The following is a 23473-nucleotide window of genomic DNA, read 5'->3' as shown; positions in this document are numbered from 1 at the left end:
TTGTCTGATAAAAATTACATTTTACTTGCAGTGTAAACAGTCAGCTGGAAAAAAATCTGATTTAAAAAAAATCTGATTTGGGTCACGTTGGCCTGCAGTGTAAATGTAGTCTATATCTCCCAGCTGGCCTGGGAACTCCTCGGGACCCCCGGGAAGAGCTGGACGAATTGGGGAAGTCTGGGCTTTTCTGCTTGGGCTGCTGCCCCTGTCACCAGACCTGGATGAAGAAGATGGATGGATGGTACTTGATCAAAAAAGTTTGAGAACCACTGGCTTACACCATACAGACGGTAAGGTTAGAGTGTCTGCCCTGAGATCGGTAGGTCATGAGTTCAAACCCCTGCTGAGTTATACCAAAGACTATAGAAATGGGACCCATTACCTCCCTGATTGACACTCAGCATCAAGGGTTGGAATTAGGGGTTAAATCACCAAAATGATTCCCGAGCGCGGCCACCGCTGCTCCTCACTGCTCCCCTCATCTCCCAGGGGGTGGAACAAGGGGATGGGTCAAATGCAGAGAGTAATTTCACCACACCTAGTGTGTGTGTGACTATCAGTGGTACTTAACTTTTAAGTTGTAGTGGTTTTGAAACTGTAACTTTTTAAGACAAGGCAGGCTATACCATAAAACCGGACACCGGCCCATGCCCAGTGCCACTATATAATGAAGTGTATTTCCCAGAGGTGTGGACTCGAGTCACATGACTTGGCCTCGAGTCAGACTCGAGTCATGAATTTGATGACTTTAGACTCGACTTGACAAAATGTAAAGAGACTTGCAACTCGACTTAGACTTTAACATCAATGACTTGTGACTTCACTTGGACTTGAGCCTTTTGACTTGACATGACTTGACATGACTTGCCACTTTCCCCAAAATCCAAAGCTTAAAAAGTTATTTGGGAGCGCTCCGTATTTTTCATTTTCTTCGTCTGTCTATCAGCGTGTTATTCCTGTCAGCTGGTGTGCTGTCAGTACAACAGCCAATCAAATTAGAACTACGTTGTTTTCATCACACAGCATTCATCCAATCAAATTGCAGGACAACCAATGAACAAGCGTTGGTCCAACAACGTGCCAGTGATAAACAATTATGTTAAAGTTGGTTTCGTTCGGGTATAAAAACTACGACTTGGTCAACAAAAAACGAATTGCCGTATGCAAATCACGCAGTTCGAATATTACAGACGGAGACGCAACAACTTCCAACTTCGTTCGACATTTGAAGTTGCACAAAGAAGGGTAAGTTTTGAATGTAAGATAACGTTTATTGGCTAAGTAACGTGACTTTTATTTGCTGTGTAGTTAAATCAGTGAGGCTGCAAACTCACTGCTAACGTTATAACCATAGACATCTTATAAGTAGACGCAGCATAGAGCGCTACTGCCTACTGGCGCAGACGAGGCGCGGGGCCGCCATCTTGGAGTGGTGATCCGCTCCACTCAGTGCAATTCATTTGGCAGGAGCAATGAACTGTCAGCGCATTTAATTCATTTTACCTCACTGAATACCACTGATTTTCACGCGCTTTTTTGTCATACGTGTGTAACAGACACATGTTTTGGCGTGTTTTATTATTCATAGTTTGCTTAACAGTAATATAATATTCTTATACGCTATAAGTGACCAGACGTCCGAGATCAAAACTGGGAATATAATCCCAGAGAAGGGGGAAAAAAACGGTAAGCTATTTTTAAGTTGAAGAAACAATATGATTAGGTTATATATACATATGCGTGTATCCTACATAAACAATGAATGAATACATTAGATATCTATATATCTTAGAGACCTATAGACTGTATCTCTGTTGCTTCAGCAGCAGAGAGTTTATTCTGTCTTGACACTTTGTATTGATATTTTCTATTACATTCTTCCCTTAAATGATAATGTTTGCAGTGATTGTTTTATATGTATTATTTTATGTAAGTCGCTTTGGATAAAAGCGTCTGCCAAATACTTAAACATATATAAACACCTGAAAGTCTTCATATCAGCTAAAACCACGAATCTGTTTCACTGGATTCAGAATAAAACCAAATTCTGTTTAACCCAACAATGTTAGTATTTGAATATTGTTACTTGAAGACTGATTCCTGGTTACAATTATACTGTTAAGAAAGTATTGTCTTATACTTTGCCTAAAATGAGAATGCATCATAATCAGTAGTGGCTGGTGAATTTTGTTTTAGGTGGGGCTGAAAGTTTGTAAACCAAACCCCTGTAGGGGCGTCATCCTCCCCCAGAAGATTTCTTTGTGATTTTCACATACAAATATTGAAGATCTTTGATCCTTCTCAACTCTGTGGTAATATTATTTTCATAAAATACAACCAATAGTACGTTAATGTTAAATCTTACTTGTGAAAAGTAATCCCCCGATTCCTATTTTCAACAGTCCGCTCATTTGAGCAGGAAAACGCTAAACACCATCTTTGTTTTCTACCTTTCAACTGTCAGTTTAGGCTGCTCGCCGGCTCCTCATCAGCACTTCAAGATGGCGGGCAAATTGCTCACGTCACAGCAACCAATGCTGCGTCTACTTATAAGATGTCTATGGTTATAACGTCATTGCAAACACGGCAATCTGTTGCGTCCACTGCAGTTTGCTACCTTATTCATACTTTTTGTCAAGTGATTTTTTTTTTTAAGCAGGGTTTCATGAGGTACCTATACATAACGTTACGTTAGTCAATGTATCACACACAGTAACGTAACGTTAGTCAATGTATCACACACAGTAACATTACGTTAGTCAATGTATCACACACAGTAACATTACGTTAGTCAATGTATCACACACAGTAACGTAACGTTAGACGGCAGTCAGCAGCACCGCGTATTTTAGCCACCTACAAAAAGACAAACATAGTCAAATAAAGGTCAGTTAAAATGTATACTATATTAAGAATATGTGTACATATTGCATAGGGTCCTGACATCTAAAAAGTACAACTCTGTTCATTGTTATGTTCATATATTTGTTATGTTTTTCATGTGTACGCACACATAAACACACATACAGTATGAGATGAGATCAATGAGATAAGGTAAGAACAGGATAGAAACTGCTGTGGAACTAGTTACAATGCAATATGCCATGGAAATACAATGTTAACACTTTTGTGCAAATAAGTACAGTTGCACTTGTTTTTTTCAAATGTGTTTATTCTGTAAAGGAATGAGTTACATGTTTAAAATTACTGGTTAATAGTGCTATTTTGAAGTGCAATGTCAGCACTATCTTTTTCCCTGCAATTACAAATGCACTTGTTTTAATAAATAAATACAGCGTTTTAAAAGCATACACAATCTGTGTAAATATATTAGTCTGTGGTTAAATGACTTGAAAGGACTCGAAACTCAAAATGCAGGACTTGGGACTTGACTTGAGACTTTCCAGTCTTGACTTTGGACTTGACTCGGACTTGCCCTGTCTTGACTCGGGACTTGACTCGAGACTTGAGGGTAAAGACTTGAGACTTACTTGTGACTTGCAAAGCAATGACTTGGTCCCACCTCTGGTATTTCCTGGGTAGTCACCAACCTTTAGGTATTTTACAGCAAAGGCTCTCTCACTAAGGGTTAAAAATGCAACACCTGTCAACTGACAATAACTAATGAAGTATGGCTAATGTGCGCTAAGCCACCCATCTGTGAATATTGCATTAGTCTGCTTCTGCACTCACTGAACACTTTGTGGGTTTTTTTTTTTAACAAAAAACGTGTTGTAAAAAATGATTGCATCAATCATATCACAATGCACGAGCAGGAGCTGACACGGATCACAGGGGCCTTCTTCTCTGCAGATAAGACATCCATCAATAAGTGGGGCTGTGGCAAGTATGTTATGGTTTGGATCTGAACAATAATAACGTTTGTGGCTTTGTCATTTGGTTCGCTAATAACTGAGCTAAGCAAGCTCAGATGTGGCGCATTAGTCAAAGAATGCATGTTTATGAACGCTCACTATGTGGCCCAGTTCGACCCTGGGGCTGCATTACACAAGCCCAACCTGCACTGCAGAACTTTTCTCTGCTCATCACAAACACTCTGACAAAAGTGCCTGCATACCCACCCCGAGTCAGCAAAGGCGATGGGGGGAGGGAGTGGATGGAAGCTAAGGGATGAGGCAGAGAGGTGGCATGAAGCCAGCATAGAGGACAGAAGCAAAAGTTGTTAGATAGCCTGAGGGGCGAATATAGGAGGAGGAGTCATCTCCTCTGCGGGGGAGTGGGAGAGGGGGGCTCCAGCGGCAGCGTTTCCTTCGTCTGGCTGCCTCGCCTCTCTAATTGTATCTGTAAGCCGGCTGCTCCTGCAATGTGGCAGTCGCTGCAGCGAGAGTGCAGGCAAGCGGATTCTCCTTGAATGAACTCTGACTGTGCAGTGCGGTGAGAAGTGGCCGCTGATCCACTGTGCCACGGGGGGACTTCAGGAAAGAGAACGCTGGCTGACACTCAAGCAGGTAACTATAACTTACAACCAGTTTTCTCGCATGTACGGACATTAATAACGCAACTTTTTCATCATTTTGTGTCTTCTTTCTAACCTTCTACAGCTTATCGATTTAACGCAGGAAACTAATTATTGGCTGCACAGGGATTAAGGATATCATTTAAACAGTCAACCCAAGTCAGACCTGGATCTTGTCGTTGTTTGGCAGCAGATATTCCATGGCTATGGAGGTCCATTGGATCGGGGTCCATGCCCTGAAGATGGGCCTTCCGCAGACAGCCGTCAACCTGATCGTCACCATCTTACTTGGTAATGGCTCTTCTTTTATTTATTCATGTTTTTGTTTTTTTTAAATCATGTTTTTTGTATCTTTGCAAAATCAGGATGACGCAGTGACTTTTCTAACCCAACATCCAATTGTTTGACCTTTGCACTTTTTACTTATGAGCAGTGTTTTTTGTTTTTTTTTACCAGATATGTAACTTTTACAGTAAAACAAAGTTTAGGCACAGCCTCTTACAAGAATATGCATGTTATGCTCTTGTTTGTTTTAAGTGAGTTACTTCTGGGTACACTTATTAATGACATTATTAAACAGAGATTGAGTGTGCATATGAAATTCAGTTTTAAACTTTACCGGCCTGATTTGATTGTGCTTGTAAAAGCCCAGCAGTATGGGCAGAGGAGGGATGCCAGTCCCTCGCCTCTCTCACTGTTACTATTTTTGCAAACTCACCATGCACCATGCTAGAGCAGAGCGTGCGATAGCGAGAGTGCGATGTGAATGAATCAATAACAGTCTCACATGTGACCTCCGCCACTGCGTCCCGCAGTGGTCTCTATACTAACCTTCACGTCACTCTCCCTATTTTGCAGCAGTGATGCTTAGGCTGCATGTTGAGCTTCACCTTATTAGAAAAACTGCAAAACACTTGCAAACTGTGACAGGGTGGGGAAGAGGAGCATAAACAGCGGTGCAAAAAAAACAGAAGAATATTTTAGTGTTTTAGCATGTGTTATGAAGCCAAATTCTGCCTGCGTCATCTGCACCTGGTAGTTCAGCACAAAGCTTTGTCAGCAGTTTACACAATAAACACCGCATGAAAGTATTAAACACAAGAGAAGGCAAATAGGCACCTGCATACCCAGACCAAACATGAAGGTGCACTTTTATACGTATGATGTATGAACTGGCAATATTAACACATATCTTGTCAATTGGTAATGTGAATGTTAATCATGAGTACGCTTGCTAGATGTTAATTACGGTGACCGACGGTGGCCTAACACGCTGCAACGTCCAAACACATCAGAAGTATGATGAAACTGGAAGTTAGAGGGCCAAATGGCACAAATTAAATACGTAAAAGCATTTTAAATAATGATTCAAATGTGTCATTCATTAATAATAATTTCATTTAAACACATGCATGTGTTATTAAATGTGTCTATAATTTAATTGAATAAATTATTGATGTAATCATATCATCATTGAAATAATTAAATTTTATTATAAATTATTCATTTTATAATTTAATCAATTAAAGGCACACTTAAGTCATTATTTGTATATGTATTAGAGATGCGCGGATAGGCAATTATTTCATCCGCAACCGCATCAGAAAGTCGTCAACCATCCGCCATCCACCCGATCTAACATTTAATCAGAACCGCATCCGCCCGCACCCGCCCGTTGTTATATATCTAATATAGACGATGCAAGGCATTAGTGAGGTTATAAAGCTTTTGCCTGTTAAAGAAAGGAGACTGATCCAATGCAGCACAGACATTCGCGTGCCACGCTGTCACGGCCCAGACGCACACCAGTGCGCAATCATATGGGAGCCGCGCTGAGCGCACCTCCAAGCGCGTCTCGCTGCCGGCGACGGCCGGGTATGGGCCCGACGCTCCAGCGCCATCCATTTTCAGGGCTAGTTGATTCGGCAGGTGGGTTGTTACACACTCCTTAGCGGGTTCCGACTTCCATGGCCACCGTCCTGCTGTCTATATCAACCAGGGTGAGCCCCACCCCTTTCGTGAGCGCACTGCGCGCGGAGTGACCCCTGTTACGCGCCCCCGGCAACAGGGGTGGCGGGCAGGTAAGCTGCGCGGGCGGAGCGCGCGGAGTGACCCCTGTTACGAGCCCCCGGCCACGGGGGTGGCGGGCAGGTAAGCTGCTTACCTGCTGCGCGTGACGCCGGCCGCGGCGAAGGCGGACGAGGCGGGGTGTCGGTGCGGTGGGCGCGGTGGTGACCCTGGACGTGCGTCGGGCCCTTCTCGCGGACCCCGGCGAGGCGTCCCTTCTCCGCTCCGTAAAAGTGTCCATCTCTTCTTTCTTTTTTCTTCTGTTGTGGCATATACTGCAGGTGCCTGCTCGTTTTTCGTATGTGGGTAACATTTAACTATGTATATATATTTCCGAATTGGTTTAACTGCCACCCGCCTGAATCTATTTAAAATCTTTTTTTTTTTTATTTCAACCGCCCGACCCGACCCGCGGATAAAATCAAATTTATTTTAATTTCATCCGCCCGATCCGCGGATAATCCGCGGACTCCGCGGATAATCCGCGGACTCCGCGGTTGTGCCCGCAAACCGCGCATCTCTAATATGTATTGATTCAATTAATTGTGTCCTATTTGGCTCTCCATAGTTAGCATGCTACGAGGAAGTAAGCGCCACCAGTGGCGCCAGGTCTGAGAGAGGTATACAACCCCTGGAAAATAACATGGAATCACCTGAGGGCTAGAAAAGGAAACAGATAAAAAACATGACAAACAAAAAAATATAGTAATTTCAAATGGCAACTTTCTGGTTTTAAGAAACACTAAAATAAATCAAGAATTGTATTTGTTGTGGTCAGTAAAGGTTCAATTATTAGATCAAGCATTTATGGAATCAATCAATTCTGAGGAAAACATTATGAAATCATGAAAAACCATACAAATAAAAGAACACTCTAATGCATAACTAGTACTTTGTTGCACCACGCCTTGATTTAAAAACAGCCTGCATGGACTTAACGAGTCACAAACTGTACTCTTGATCAATCGTGCTCCAAATGTATCTGATTGCTGTTGTCAGATCAGCTTTGCAGGTTGGAGTCTCGTCATTTTCTTCAAACTATTTGCAGGCCATGACATTGATCTTTCTTCAAATAAACCTTTTACAGTTTTTTTCTCTTATGCAAGATGCATTATCATCTTGTAAAATTATGTCATCATCCCTAAACATCATTTTGATTGATGGAATAAGAAAAGTGTCCGAAATGTCAATGTCAATTTCTGCATTTGTTTAAGATGTAATGACAGCCATCTCCTCAGTGCCATTACCTGACATGCAGCTGCATATCACCAATGACTGTGGACATTTGCATTTTTCTTCAGGCAGTCGTCTTCATAAATCTCACTGGAATGGCACCAAACAAAAGTTCCAGCATCATCATTTTGCCAAATGCAGATTCATGATTCATCACTGACCATGAAATTAATCCAGTCGTCATAGCCCACGATTGCTTTTCTTTAGCCCATTGGAACCTTGTTTTTTTCTGTTGGGTGTTAATGACGGCTTTTGTTTAGCTTTTCTGTATTCCAATTCAATTTCCTTCCTTTCTTACTGTTCGGTCACAGACCGTGACCCTAGTTTCATCCCATTTGTTCTTCAATTGTTTTGCCGTGCATTTTCTGACACTTGACACTTTGATGTTTTACTTGGTCTACCAGTATGCTTGCCTTATACAACTTTACCAGGTTTGTACTTAGTACAAGTTTTAGACACAGCTAACTGTACACAATCAACATTTTTTATAACATTGCGTGATAATTTATCTTCTTGAAGATGTTTGATAATCCTCTCCTTTCAATTGACATATCTGGTGTTGGAGCCATGATTCATGTCATCCACCTGGTGCAACAGCTCTCCAAGGTGTGAGTACTCCTTTTTAAAAGCAAACTAATGAACATATTTAATCTGATGCAGGTGTTATCTTTGGAAATGAAAATTTACAGGGTGAGTCCGCATTTTCACTCAGATTTGAGTGATTCCATAATGTTTTCACTGTGCTTGATCAAAAATGTAAACTTCTACTGATTACCACAAATAGTTGTTTTAATTTATTTTAGTGTTTCTTAAATCCAGAAAGTTGTAATTTTAAATGGCTATATTTTTGTGTCATCTGATTTTTTTCTACAAAATTAAACAACTGAATAACATCTTCCAAGTCTGGTGATTCCATATTTTCCAGGAGTTGTTCAAATACATGAGTGGGATGCCAGAAGAACATTGGTAAAGTCAAAAGGTACATTTTCTGTTTTAAACTTTCCCATATTGCATGCATTTTGGACATAGCAGCGCATTTGCCTCCTATTGACTGATTTTTAAACAACAATAGGACAATTGGGGGCAGTGTAGCTCGATTGGTAGAGCGACCGTGCCAGCAACCTGAGGGTTCTAGGTTCAATCCCCGCTTCTGCCATCCTTGTCACAGCCATTGTGTCCTTGGGCAAGACACTTCATCCACTTGCTCCCAGTGCCACCCACACTGGTTTAAAAATGTAACTTAGATCAGTGTTTTTCAACCACTGTACCGCGGCACACGTGAGATATTGTCTGGTGTGCCGTGGGAAATTATGCAACTTCACCTAATCGGTCCAAAAAACATTTTTTGCAAATCAATAGTTATAATCTGCAAATAATGTGCCGTTGCTTAGTGTCTGTGTTGTGTAAAAGTCAGCAGGGTAACCACGTAATACTCCATGTCAGTAGGTGTCAGCTGGTAGTTAATTGCTTTGCAAAAGTCGTAATGTGTCGGGTGAAACAAGGATGGATTGTTGTGATCCCAATATGCAGACCACAGCGGGAGGCAGCGTGCAGGTAAAAGGTATGTAATGCTTAAACCAAAATTGAATGAAAGGGAAAGGAAAAAGGAATGGCTATGCAAAACAAAAGTAAAACTGAACTAACTACAAAGTAAACAGAAACAAAATGCTGGACGACAGCAAAAACTTACGGCACCCACAAAGTACATCCGTACATGACATGACAATCAACAATGTCCACACAAAGGATAGCAACAACATAATTAGCCTTGCTTGCTAACACAAAGCAGGTGCGCGGAATAGCGCTCAAAGGAAGACATGAAACTGCTACAGGAAAACACCAACAAAACAGGAAGGGCCACCAAAATAACAGCGCAAGACAAGAACTAAAGCACTACACACAGGAAAACACCAACAATCTTAAAATAAGGCACAACGACCTGGTGGAGTTTCATTTTTTAACGTTTTCTGCTGGTTGTGTGCCTCTGGATTTTTTAATGAAAAAAATGTGCCTTGCCTCAAAAGAGGTTGAAAAACACTGACTTAGATAATGGGTTTCACTATGTAAAAGTGCTTTGAGTCACTAGAGAAAAGCGCTATATAAATATAATTCACTCCACTTCACTACTCTTACACACAATATGAAACTGTTTGTTAAATAAAATACAAAACCATTTACCAATCAAAAAGATCTGAAGCGAAGCTTAGCAATGTATGACTTCACATATATTCAGCACTCACTCAAATTTAACTATGACGTTTCATAAATGTAATTAAATGTACTAGTTAAAATGCTTCAGTATACACAATAATCACAAATATAAAATATAAATCTCATGTCCAAAATAAAATGTACTTATCTTTCCTCTCAAAGGGTTAGAAGCGAGAGGATGGCTTGGATGAAGAAATAGCAATGTTGCTTAACTAGTTGTTGTTTACACATAGTAATGTATAAACTTCCAAATATGTCACTTCCTGTTGCTACTTATTGGCTGAAGACTTACATGTGGAAACTATGACCCCTTGTGGCCAGGAGGAACAGAACATGACATCAAGTCCAAATCTACTTGCTCTGCTGAACATATTTGGTCAGAGGTAACTTTGTTTTCTGCTAAAATAAATTGTTGACATTTTTTAGGCACACCTGCACATCTTAATGAAATCTGTTGTAGTTCAAGTTATTCTGATATTAGAAATTACACTCGCGTGTGCTATGTGCATTAGCTTTGTGTCTTGTTAGCTAATGATAGTGACTCAGATAGCCAACGTTAGCTATCATTTGTTAGTGACTAGCCTGAACGCTAAACAAATTCCTTGTGCCGACGAGCATTTTTGTATTTGATATATTTATTAGTTGTGGAAAAAGTACACATTTAAAAAATATGTATATATATATATATATATATATATATATATATATATATATATATATATATATATATATATATACCTTCCATACAAGGCGACTCTAGATATGACACCACCAAGACTTATTTTATAAAGATATATTTTCAAAGACAAAATAAAGGCAACATATTATTTTAAATCATGCTTTTAATATCAGATAAATATTTAGTTTTATATTACAGATACATATAAATAACTAATTAATTCATTGATAATAAATTATTAACAAATGAGTTATTAACTGTCATCCATACAATGATTGCTACGGCTGTGCTGTGGTCTAGTATAGTCAGCATGGTCGCCACAGTTAGGAGGTCGAGGTTTCAAATCTTTAGGCACCTTGGAGTGGGCTTCCTCCTAAATTTTCAAAACAGGTTAATTGGAGACTAGATCAGGGGTTACCAACGTGGTGCCCGCGGGTAGCCCGTAAGGACCATGATGAGTAGCCCGCTGGCCTGTTCTAAAAATAGCTCAAATAGCAGCACTTACCAGTGAGCTGCCTCTATTTTTTTAAATTTTATTTATTTACTAGCAAGCTGGTCTCGCTTTGCTCGACATTTTTAATTCTAAGAGAGACAAAACTCAAATAGAATTTGAAAATCCAAGAAAATATTTTAAAGACTTGGTCTTCACTAACTGACAAAGAAACAGATAACAGATTTGGTGTCCAGTTCAAAGTGTGACATGATTTATTTAAAAATTTGAGAGTTGACTTTTGTATTTTTCAAGAGTTGTTTTGTACAAACATGGTGCAAAGTAATTCATGATTTGTTAAAAAATGTTAGTGGCGAGCTAGTTAAAATGGGATATTGTGATTTCACAAGACTGTCTTAGAAGTGATCATTTGAAAAATGTGCACTTAGAGAAAATATAAAAATAAAGTGTTGCATATTGATATTTATCTGTTTCTATATATATTTATTGTGAGAAATCATTAATATGATCAGTGTTTCCACAAAGATACATATAATTAATTAATAATAATAACATAGAGTTTAAGGTAAATTGAGCAAATTGGCTATTTCTGGCAATTTATTTAAGTGTGTATCAAACTGGTAGCCCTTCGCATTAATCAGTACCCAAGAAGTAGCTCTTGGTTTCAAAAAGGTTGGTGAACCCTGCTCTAGATTCAGTCCCTGGTTGGTTTTTACGATGTCGCCATGGCACCAATTCATGCAAATTCAACCAATCCTGGTGAATTATGCGTGGCCTCGCAGCTTTGTTGATTTCCTGCAACTTTCCCGCACATTTAGGCTAATCAGTGCCCTTATGGCTAATGGAATTTGTCTCTGAGCGGCGCTCAAACGCCCATATCAACTGTCAAGGAACAGCAATGTGTAAAAATACATTGTCTTTTTTTGCTCAAACGGTGGTCCTTCCCGCCTTAAGCCTTTTGGGTAATGTGGTATATAAACAATTAGCAAAACACCACCATCTTCACTTATTAAATTATGTATATATATGTTTATTTAACCTTTATTTATCCAGGGTGAGGACATTTAGAACAGCTTTTCATTTAAAATGTTGACCTAGCAAAGAGGTAGATGTTGAAGTCTGATGACAATCTCTCGTCGTCTCTCATTTGCCCCATAAAAATAGTTTTTACACATTAACAAAATGTATAAAAAGTGAGGCGCTGTGAACACCTTCCGGATGCACTGTTATGATTGTCATGGGAAGGATACGACACCACGAGGAAGGTCTGTTTAACAGGTTTATTCAAACCTTTGATGAGTGAGTGGGAGGTGTATGATACTTTAAGTGTGTGGTGCCAGATGATGTGTAGAATTAATAATGTAAATGTTACCAGGGTTGTTGTGAGTGCGTGTTGGGTGAATCCTTCGTCAGTCCAGAGGGGAGAGGCAAAGAGGAAGTCCGTGGGCAGGCAGGTGGTCGGGGGCAGGAGAGAAGCGACGAGGTCCGTGTCCAAACAGAGGTCGAGGATGAAGGGAGGCAGTCCAGAATCCAGAGGGAAGTCGAGGCACACAACTCGAACACGGGAAAACAGGAAGGACACTGTGGAGAACACAAAGGACATCAGACGCAGGAACTAGGAAGACAAGGAGATAGCAAGTACACGGGAGGGAAGCCAGAGACGGGATGCTTACTGCAACTACGTTCTGGCGTCAGCTCCATGGGTCCACTGTTCTTTATGCTGCCTGTCTTGATTAGTTCAAGGTCCGAGGATTGATGATTGTCTGCAGCTTCGCTGCTGTGTGGGCGTTAAGCACGGGCGTGTCCGGGTATGCTGCCAGCAGAGGTGCAGAACAAGCACCCGATGAAAGTCGGGTTTGAGCCCGCGCCGTGACATGCACTGTAAATAAATGTTTAAGATCGACAAACATTTGCAACTGTAAAACATACACGAATAACAGCACATTGATTTGACAATGAGCTGTGAATATGTGCTTTCACTGCCCTCCGGTGTCTACTTTTAAGTGTGTGCGGTAAATCATGTGCTTTTTGAGGTTCAGGTTACAAGGAACACTTAAACATTGATAACAACTTCATAATATTACAAGATGATTAAAAAATAAGCCTCAAAGCATTGCAATTTGTACCACAACTTTCCGAAAAAGCTTCTGTGACTTCGGGCATTTTAGGCCGCAACAATCACAAAAAAAGGCCTGCGAAATCCCAGAAGGGAAATTGTCCAATTGCCTCTTGATAGGCTCACCTGTGACCCTTTATAAATATTTTTTCTTGTCAACTTGCCAGTTTGATGATTATGTCAGATGCATACAGTAAGAATGTTGTTTTGACTTTTTATGTGCCTAAACTAAGATATTCCAAAACAGAATACTATCTGCTTTGTTATTTTCATTCTCTGCAATTTTGACCAGTTCAGATTTCAGGAACAGCTTTGAAAAGACACTTTTAAAGGCCGTTGCACGTCAAAGCAGCCTCAGAAACCTTGGGGTTGTGTTCGATCAGTCAATGTCCTTGGGGGGTCACTGTCGTCAACTGACCAAAAACTGATTTTATCATCTCAGAAATATTTCTAAAGTGAGAAATTTGTTGTCAAAATTGGATTTCGATATGATCATTCACGCGTTCATTTCGTCTCGCATTGGCTATTGCAATTCTCTTTTCACTCTCTTCAACAAGTCAACGCTAAAGAGACTTGAGACTGTACAAAATGCGGCTGCCAGACTTTTGACTGGTGCACCCAGAACAGCCCACATCACCCCGTTTTGTCCAGTCTTCATTGGCTTCCAGTTAAATTCTGCATTGAGTTTAAGATTTTAGTCCTGACATTCCGTGCGTTGCATGGTGGGGCCCCTCAGTACATCACTGATTTGCTATGCCCCTACTCTTCAGGGCGCAGCCCGCGGTCTCCAGGCCAGGGTCTTCTAAAGATCCCAAAAACTTGTTTTAAAACTTGTGGAGACCTGGCATTCCAGGCTACAGCTCCCAGACTCTGGAACAATTCACACCAGTCCCTCCGTGATCTTGACTGTGTTGAAACTTTTAAGAAACATTTGAAAACTTCTCTTTTTAGTAAAGCTTTTAGTTAATGCACCTTTTAACTTATCATTTTTAATCCACTTTGTATCTTTTTTATGATGTTGCCCCTGTTGTTTTAAATTGAATTGTTGTTTTACTTCACCTATGTTTTGTACAGCGCTTTGTGATTTTATCTGTGAAAAGCGCTTTATAAATAAAATGTACTTACTTACTTACAGAGTGATGATGTCAAAGAGGAGCGACGGAGTACCACTATATCAAGTCCCAAAGTCAAGATTGCTGAATGTGTGACTCAATTAGTATCCTTCCATTTTTTTCCAACTCAGGTGTGAGGGCTGCTCAGGCCCTGGAAATGTCCGTCGGGAAGATTCCCTTCTTGCAGGCGGTGAATGGCAGCACGGTCCTGTTGCCCTGCACCTATGCCAGCTGCTACGGCATTGAGCACCTTTACTTCAACTGGCAGTTCGATCACAATGGTGTCATGAAAAAGGTAATACTTTCATCCTGCTAGCTAGACAGATTCACAACACCACAGCTTGGCGGCTTACGTCTTTGTTGCCAGGTGTGCGAGGCCGTGATACAGTCAGAAGGGGTGGTGCCGAAGGTGAAGATGTACGAAGAGCGTTTTGAGTTTGTGGGGAAGAACGGGAAAAACAACATTTCCATCTTGTTGTGGAACATCACCTTCGAGGATGCAGGCCAGTACACATGTTTTGGACGCAACCGCAAAGAAAAGGAAAAGAACCACAGCGCCATCTTCAGTCTCATTGTGGTGGAGGAGTGTGAGTACGAATGAAATGCTTATAGTCGGCACACTAGTACAGTATCTGGCCTATACTGTAGTAATTTTATTCAACCTTCTGTTATGTTTACTGGGGGAAGTAGACGGCGCAGACACAAGGGGGCAGTATTTTAGCTCTTTGATTTATTATATACACACACTATATATATATTATAATATCAAACAATAATATAATTAACTAAGGGAATGGAGTGTGACAAATCCAAAAAGGGTGTATGGTGTGAGACTTTGTGTAGAAATTAATGAGTGTGGTACCGGGAGTGTTGAGCGAGAGAGGCGGAAGTCCCGAAGGGGAAAGGCAGACTCGAGTGTCCGTGAGACAGGCAGGTTGTTGGGGGCGAGGCGTCAAAAGGGTCTGTGTCCAAGCAGCGGTCGAGAATCGAGGGAGGCAGTCCAGAGTCCAGAGGGAAGTCGAGGCACACAGGTCAATCACGGGAGACACGAGAAGTACTGTGGGAAACACAAGGGACATAAGATACGGGAACTGGGAAAACACAGAGAAAGATCAAGTACGCGGGAGGGAAGCCAGAGACTACGTTCCGGCGCAGGATCTTCGGGTCCGCTGGTCTTTATACTGCTCGCCTTCATCAGTCCCAGGTGCGTTGATTGCTGTTTGCCTGCAGCCTTGCCGGCGCGTGGCAGCGATGCGGCCAGAGCGAGCAGGAGCGTATCCTGGCGTGCTGCCAGTGGAGGCGCCGGCCGTGCTCGCAGCAAAAGGCATGCGGCACTGCGCATGCTCCGTGACACCTTCATTGTCCATTCTATTTATTTACCACGTTTATAAAGTTGAAGTACTTGCAATAAACCAGCAAAACAAAAATTAGGGGTGACCATCTCCTATATTTATATCAGATACCGGTCTGATCAGCAAAAAAACAAGTATCGAAAGATATCGGCTTGCATTGAAAATCTCTAATATAAACTCCAATTCAAACAGTCCTGCAGCAGATTTACTCATTCAAAGCTGGACAGCCTATTACTTCTAAATGTCCTTCATTAAGCACACAAGGTTGGTCTTTTATTGTATTTTAGTCGAGTCATTTACAAAAGGTAAACATTGTGGGATATACCGTGGGCTACTAAGAACTAGCAGCTACACAAAAGTTAAGAACACAGATATACTAGATATACTTAATACGTGTCCTACGCAGAGGTGGGTAGAGTAGCCAGAAATTATACTCAAGTACGAGTACTGTTACTTTAGAAATTTATTACTCAAGTAAATGTAAGGAGTAGTCACCCAAATATTTAATTGAGTAAAAGTAAAAAGTATGTTGTGAAAAAACTACTCAAGTACTGAGTAACTGATGAGTAACCTGTTCGTTTAATGACGACGGCAACAAATAATGCACAAAAACATAAAAATAGCAATGAGCAAATTCAGAGCCAGGAATATCTCTTAAGCAACTAATACTTAGACTTAGACTTAGACTTGGACTTCCTTTTTATTGTCATTCAAATTTGAACTTTACAGTACAGATAAGAATGAAATTTCGTTGCATTAGTTCATGGTAGTGTAGGATAAAAAAGCAATAAGGTGCAGATATAAATAAATAAATAAATAGGTTACTGTACAGATAAATATATTGCACTTTTTCATATGCATCCGCGTTTATGGATGTATGTTATATTGTCTTTTTTTTATTCCAGCGAGTTAATCCATTTTGGGGGGAGTTGAGGGCATAATTATGATGCGTTCAAGAGCAAACAATAATATATATTAAATAATAATACATTGACATAAAAAAAATTAAGGCAAATTGAGCCACAATAACTTAACAGCACCATAGGCTCAGTAGGCAGAGATTACAAAGGAAAATAAAAAGTTAGCCTTTACGCAAACCATAAACTGATAGGTGTGGGCTGCACCTGGGAACACACTGATTGGTGTTTCTATGCATGCGTGTGCGTGTGTGTGTGTGTGTGTCTATGAGGCTGCAGTGCGTTAATAAATGTCCGCACACGATGTACATTTGACAGTGATTCATAGCAGGGAAGCTAACATCAGCCTACGGTGACAGCCAAATCTATTAACGTTACTTAACGCGATGTGCTTTGTTGAGTTCATGTAAGCTTAAGCTTGTTAATCATGTGACCGCCTGGCTCTGTTTTATTGGTGAAACGGAGTCAAACGTCACCAGTGACTGCATGCGATTGGTGAAACGCAGGCATGCGATAGATCCTACTTTGAAGGTCTGTCTGACAAACCAAAACAAACAAACAAAGCGTGCATTAACAGATCGATAAAAATCAGTAGCGAGTAGCGAGCTGAATGTAGATAAATGGAGAGGAGTAAAAGTAGCGTTTCTTCTTTATAAATATACTCAAATAAAAGTAAAAGTATGTTGCATTAAAACTCTTAGAAGTACAATTTATCCCAAAAGTTACTCAAGTAGATGTAACAGAGTAAATGTGGCGCGTTACTACCCACCGCTGGTCCTACATGTAGATATACTAAATACGTGTCCATAATCAAACAATATTCCAGAACAGAGCATTTGTCAATGTAAGCAAGTATCAAATAATTATAGTTGCATATTATTTACAGATACAAAGTCTCCAAGGCTCAAGGCGTATTATAAAGTATTCAGTAACAAACGTGTCAACATCATTCAACTTGCGTCATTAGCTTAAATTAATGTATTATGTCGCCAAAAAACACAAATGATCAATCTATTTCTAGAGCAAATCTGTCATAAAGTCAGTGTTTTTATACCTACCATTGTTCTCCAAGTAATTTCCCTTAATCAAACATTTTATAACATTCTACACTACAAAGTAACACAAGTTCTGTATGAACTATGATACGTGCTGATATTGTATCGGATTAATATCCGTATAGGCCAATATTCATTGCTTCAAAATCGGTCTTGTATCGGAAGTAAAAGAGTTCATTCTAGACACTTCTAGCAAAAACACTTACAAAATATTTTATCAACATATTACATTACACACTATTCACTATTTTTTGTATGTTCCTGCAATTGTTTGTGTAAATAAATATAATTAAAATAGTTTGACTGTACTATGTATCATGAATTTTATACTAAAGTATTGTGACAGCGGGCCTCTTCTCCCAGGCGCCAGAAAACTTAAAAGACCCATAGATCACCAAATAGATATGAAAGCCATAAAAAAGTAATTGAAGAAATTTCAGAGCCTTTAAAGGGGTACAGCACTTTTTGGGAATTTTGCCTATCGTTCACAATCATTATGAAAGACATCAAGACGGATGGATTTTTTTTATTAATGCATTCTAAATATTAAATGAACGTAAATAAAAGTCAGCTTACAGCGGAGCTAGTGAGAACTCCACTATTCCGCCCATAAAATCCGATAAATAACTATTCAAAAAGCACCAACAATACTCCAGTTACATTTTGTGACTCGAATATTACAAAGTCTTAGTGATATTTTTTTTTTATAAGCACTAACGCAGACAAACTATTTATAGTTTCCCTATGTTTACATCATCGAGTGGTCTGCTGTTTTCTCGCTTCTTTGCTCCCTGTAATTTTATTGTAGATCATAAATCATGCATCTCACCTGCACATGAGACGTCTGGGTCGGTAATCCGACAAGTTGGTACACTTCGTGTCGTGATCCGTTGCCTGGGTCATGTTTTGTTTAGTTTGGTATTTCCTTAGTTGTTGTTTATTTCTGTTTCAACACCCTCGTTTGTTTTCATAGTTGCCATGGGTGCTGATTTTCTTCACCTGCATCTGATTAGTGGTCGGGACGCTCACCTGCTGCTGGTCACTAATCAGAGAGCTATTTATTCCTGCCTCGCACCACATTCTGCCTGGCAGTCTTGGTCGCAACACGCAACACTTATGTTGGTATTTATTTTTATGTGAGTTTAGAATTAGTAGTTTCTTGCTCCCTTGTTTGCTAGTCTTATTGTTAAGCTTTGTCATAGCTTCTCGTGCCATCCGCACGTTTTCCTTTTTATATTTTTGCCTTTGTTATTGGAATAACTCACCTTTTTACTTGCACAATGGTTCCTGACGTCATTCTGCATCTTGGGGAAACGACCACTGCAAAACTATGCGACCCAGATGTAATACTTTGAAAGCCATTTAGTACCTGGAACGACTTTTCTTCGCAAGGATTATGAGTGATTCTTCACCTCAATGACAATATATGAACATCCCAGCAGTCTGTATCCTAATGACAGCTGAATCTGTACAGTAAGTGATGTTTTATGTTTTTTGGCTCTCATGAAGTCTGCAGTAAGCAGAAATCAGTGATGGAAAATAAAAAGCTAACATCGTTTTTTAAATTAATGCGCCACGTATGCTTAAAATTATCAAAATACGTAAATATTAAAAGTTATTATAAATGTGCCCGTTACTACATTACATATACAGGTATACTTACATCATGTATATAATACCCTCATGGAGGTGTTTGAATGTAAAGGCCATGTTGTTGATAATAGGCTTTTGCTTTGCATAGTGGAGTTTTAACTTGCACTTACAGATGTAGCGACAAACTGTAGTTACTGACAGTGGTTTTCTAAAGTGTTCCTGAGCCCATGTGGTGACATTTTTTACACACTGATGTCATTGGTCATTCAATGTTGGTTTTTGGCCTTGCTGCTTACGTGCAGGGATTTCTCCAGATTCTCTGAACCTTTTTATGATATTACGGACCGTAGATGGTGAAATCCTTAAATTCCTTGCAACAGCTCGTTGAGAAATATCCTTAAACTGTTCGTCAATTTGCCCACATTTCATGGAAGCTGCTTACATACCCAATCATGGCCCCCACCTGTACCTAATTATCCTGTTCACCTGTGGGATGTTCCAAATAAGGGTTTGATGAGCATTCCTCAACTTTCTCAGTCTTTTTTGCCACTTGTGCCAGCTTTTTTAAAACATGTTGCAGGCATCAAATTCCAAATGAGCTAATATTGACAAAAAATAACGTTTACCAGTTCGAACGTTAAGTATCTTGTGTTTGCAGTCTATTCAATTGAATACATTTTTTAGTTCAGTTCAGTTTCAGTTTATTTCGAACATGCATACGATACAATGTAATGCATCACACAATTTCAGTTGTTTCATTACAGCACGTCCAAAAAGGAGTAGGAAGAAGCAGATCTTATTTAATCCTACCCCTTTTCATACCATAGCAATTTTATCCAATTTCCTTGTTCTCTGTAATAGTACAGTGAAGAAATAAATAATAAATAAATAATATACCATAATAAGCAAACAAATATTAAATACATATATAATCTTCATCTCAATAACAAAAAAACAAAAAAAGGAGAAAATAAAGGGTTCAATATGTTCATTATAATTATTGTTCTGTGTACTTTGTGAACACTTGTAGTTTGAACAGTCTCTTAAACTGAATCATATTGGTGCTTTGTTTGATTTCTCTGGTTAATCCGTTCCATAATTTCAATCCACATACTAATATACTAAAGGTTTTAAGTGTTGTACGAGCATACAAATGTTTTATATTAGATTTTCCTCTGTTGTATTTCTCCTCTTTTGTTGAGAAGAATTGTTGTACATTCTTGGGTAGCAGATTATAGTTTGCTTTATACATAATTTTAGCTGTTTGCAAATGCACCATGAGACTAACGTTGAAGGTGGAGGGAATGTAATAGACGTTATTGAAGATAAAGAGGAAGGGTGGGTATGTGTGGGGGGAAAAGAAAACGAGTAAGCGAAAGAAGGAAGACAGTTGCAATGATACAACTAATAGTGAGGATGATGGAGAGAAGTTAATGGTAATTGTTCGTTTTCAGGGAGAATTAGGGGTGAAAAAGGTAGATCCCCTGAGACTGACTAGGATTATAAAGGATTAAATTGGGGAGGTTAAATGTGTGAAAGTTCTGACTGATGGAAATTTGCCTATTGGTTTTCATTATTTGCAGCAGGTGGAAAAGGCTAAAGTGTTGACAAATGTGGAAAAAGTTAAGGTGGACAAAGTGGTGAAAGTTGTTGAGAAAAGGCAAAATGTTAACAGAGGCATTGTAACTGGGATCCCTGTGAAGGTCAAAATGGAGGAACTTGTGGAACAGATTGGAAGGAAAAATACTACTGTTAAAACTGTTCATAAAATGATGAGAGGAGCTGAGAAATTTGAAACAGAAATCGTAATGGTTGAGTTCGAGGCAAAGGAAATTCCCCGAGAGATGTTTTTTGGTCTTTTGAAATATGATGTGAGATAGTTTATTCCTAAACCTATGAGATTCTATCGATGCCAGGAGTTTGGGCACATTGCAAAGTTTTGTAAAGGTCAGGTAAGATGTGCGCTCTGTAGTGGGCAGCATAAGTATGGCAAGTGTGGCGAGGGAATCAAACCAATGTGTTGTAATTGTGGAGGGGACCACAGTGCCGCCTATTGGAAATGTGAAGCAAAGAAAAGAGAATTGGAGATGCAGCAAATAAAAGTGAAGACTAAAGTGTCATATGTGGAGGCAGTTAAAACAATGGAAAGGCAGAAAATTGATTACCCTGTTAAGGTGAAAAAAGAAAGTTTGGAGAGAAGTATGTTGAGAAGTCCAAAACTGAAAGAATACGGGTTGGGGTAAAGGCATCAGAGCACCACTTGGATATGATAGGCTTAAGATGGTAGGGGATCAATGATGTGTTGCAAGCTACTAAATAATAATAGTACTCATGCTCATTCTTCATTGGTATGCTAGGATTTGATTGCAAATAGTCAAGAATTCAAACAGTTTATTTATAGTAGAGTTGAAAAAACCTGACATTATATGTATTCAGGAATCATGGTTGAAGTTGTCTCTTGACTTTGTTATTAATGGATATGTATCTGTTAGATGTGATAGGGTGTAGGTAACTGGTGGAGGATGTGTGACGTTTATAAAACAAGATACGTTGTACTGTGTTGTGGGTTTGGGGGAGGAGCAGGAGTATATTGTGACTAGAATATGGATAGGTAGAGCGTTTGTCATCATGAATTACTATAATCCTTGTAAAAAGTTGGAGATAAACAAACTGGAGGAAATAGAGGGGAAAGGTGGAGCTGTATTATGGTGTGGAGACTTTAAAAGTCATAGTGGGATATGGGGGAGTGATCGAATAGATACCAATGAAATTACGATTGAGGAGTTGATGAATGAGAAGTGTCTTGTTTGTTTAAATGATGGTAGTCCTTCAAGGATTAATGTAATTCAGGTAAAGAGTCATTGCTTGATCTTACTTTGGTGTCAAGTAGTATTGCAGCAAGCTGTGATTGGTCAGTGGAAAAAGAGAGGACCGTTGGAATTGGCCATTATCCAGTTTGGTGTAAGTTACATATCATTGTGCCTGAAATTGGGGAAAGTGGGAGAGGAAGATGGGTATTTGGAAAAGCAAACTCAGGAAAGTTTGCAGAAGTTAGTGAAAAGTCATTTAAAGAAATTGATCTTGACAATGAAGTCACAATAGCAGATCGTGATTGTAAACTAAAGCAGGGTATTATGCTAGCTGCTGCAGAAGCTATCCCAAAGAGTAAGGGAAGTAAAGGTGGAATGAGGCCTGCAAGGTAGCTATTAAAGTAGGACCAAGGAATTTAAATAGTTTAAAAGGACACATCATTTTCAGCATCTGATTCAGTATAAGCAAGCTCAGGCTGTGGTCCGAAGAAAGATAAGACTTGCTAAAAGGAAATATTGGAAAGGATATTGTGATTCTATGGGGAGCAAAATTAATACTACACAAGTATGGGGTGTGGTTAAAAAGATGGGTGGGGATAGAAGAAATCGGGCCCTTCCTGTTCTCAGTGATGGAAGAGTGACTGCAGTAAATGATAAAGAGAAGGGTGAACTTTTGTTAAAGTTCACAGTTCTAAGAATTTGAATGAGCAAAAAAAACAAGGTCGACGGAAAATTTAATTGGAAAATAACAAAGCATTTTGCATAAAATCAGATTTTGAAGGACCCGAGAATGCTCCTTTTACGCTAGAGGAATTGAAAAATTCACTGAACAAGACAAAACAAACTGCCTCTGGAATTGATGAAGTAACATATAGCATGATGAAACATCTGAGCAATGGGTGCCTCAAAAAGCTTTTGTATCTAATTAATAAGGTATGGGATATAAGATATTTGCCCAGGAGCTGGAAAGAAGCACTCATGGTTCATATATATAAACCAGGAAAAGATGCCAGGAAGTTATAGACCGATATCCCTGACATCAAACATTTGTAAGATTATGGACCGTTTGGTCAATGAGAGACTTCTGTACAAATTAGAAAGTAGGGGTATCTTTGCACCATATCAAAGCGGATATCGAAAAGGCAGACAAACTATGGATCCAATTGCGTGTCTAAAAGATGATGTTAGAAGAGCTCAGGTGAATAAAGAATCCGTATGTGCAGTATTCTTTGATGTGGAGAAAGCATATGGTATGCTTTGGAGAGACGGTCTGATGATTAAGTTAGATGCTATGGGTATTTCGGGGAACATCTTTAATTGGGTCAAAGATTTTTTGAAGGATCGATCCATTCAAATTTTGGTAGGCGCTCAGGTGTCTAAATGTCATGCTGTGGAAAATG

The 23473-nt window shown here is 39.6% G+C and overlaps 1 protein-coding gene across 3 annotated transcripts in view; it reads left to right on the top strand.

Moving 5' to 3' along the window:
- Positions 1 to 4246: 4246 nt before the first annotated feature.
- Positions 4247 to 23473, top strand: part of scn4bb (sodium channel, voltage-gated, type IV, beta b) — a 32307-nt gene continuing 13080 nt past the window's right edge. The window contains exons 1-4 of one of the 3 annotated variants that reach the window (XM_061962183.2): positions 4247 to 4469; positions 4671 to 4768; positions 14478 to 14641; positions 14714 to 14933. In XM_061962183.2, the coding sequence (XP_061818167.1) occupies positions 4678 to 4768; positions 14478 to 14641; positions 14714 to 14933 (475 nt within the window). In that variant the 5' untranslated portion in view covers positions 4247 to 4469; positions 4671 to 4677. Of the gene's footprint in view, positions 4470 to 4562; positions 4769 to 10306; positions 10372 to 14477; positions 14642 to 14713; positions 14934 to 23473 lie in introns of those variants that run through there. The other 2 variants (XM_061962182.2, XM_061962184.1) reach the window with 2 other exon arrangements.

This window comes from Nerophis lumbriciformis, linkage group LG09, assembly GCF_033978685.3.
Source record: "Nerophis lumbriciformis linkage group LG09, RoL_Nlum_v2.1, whole genome shotgun sequence".
In the NCBI taxonomy this organism is placed as follows: Eukaryota; Metazoa; Chordata; class Actinopteri; order Syngnathiformes; family Syngnathidae; genus Nerophis; species Nerophis lumbriciformis.
Note: the sequence above shows the minus strand (reverse complement) of the source record. Positions and strands in the feature narration are given on the sequence as shown.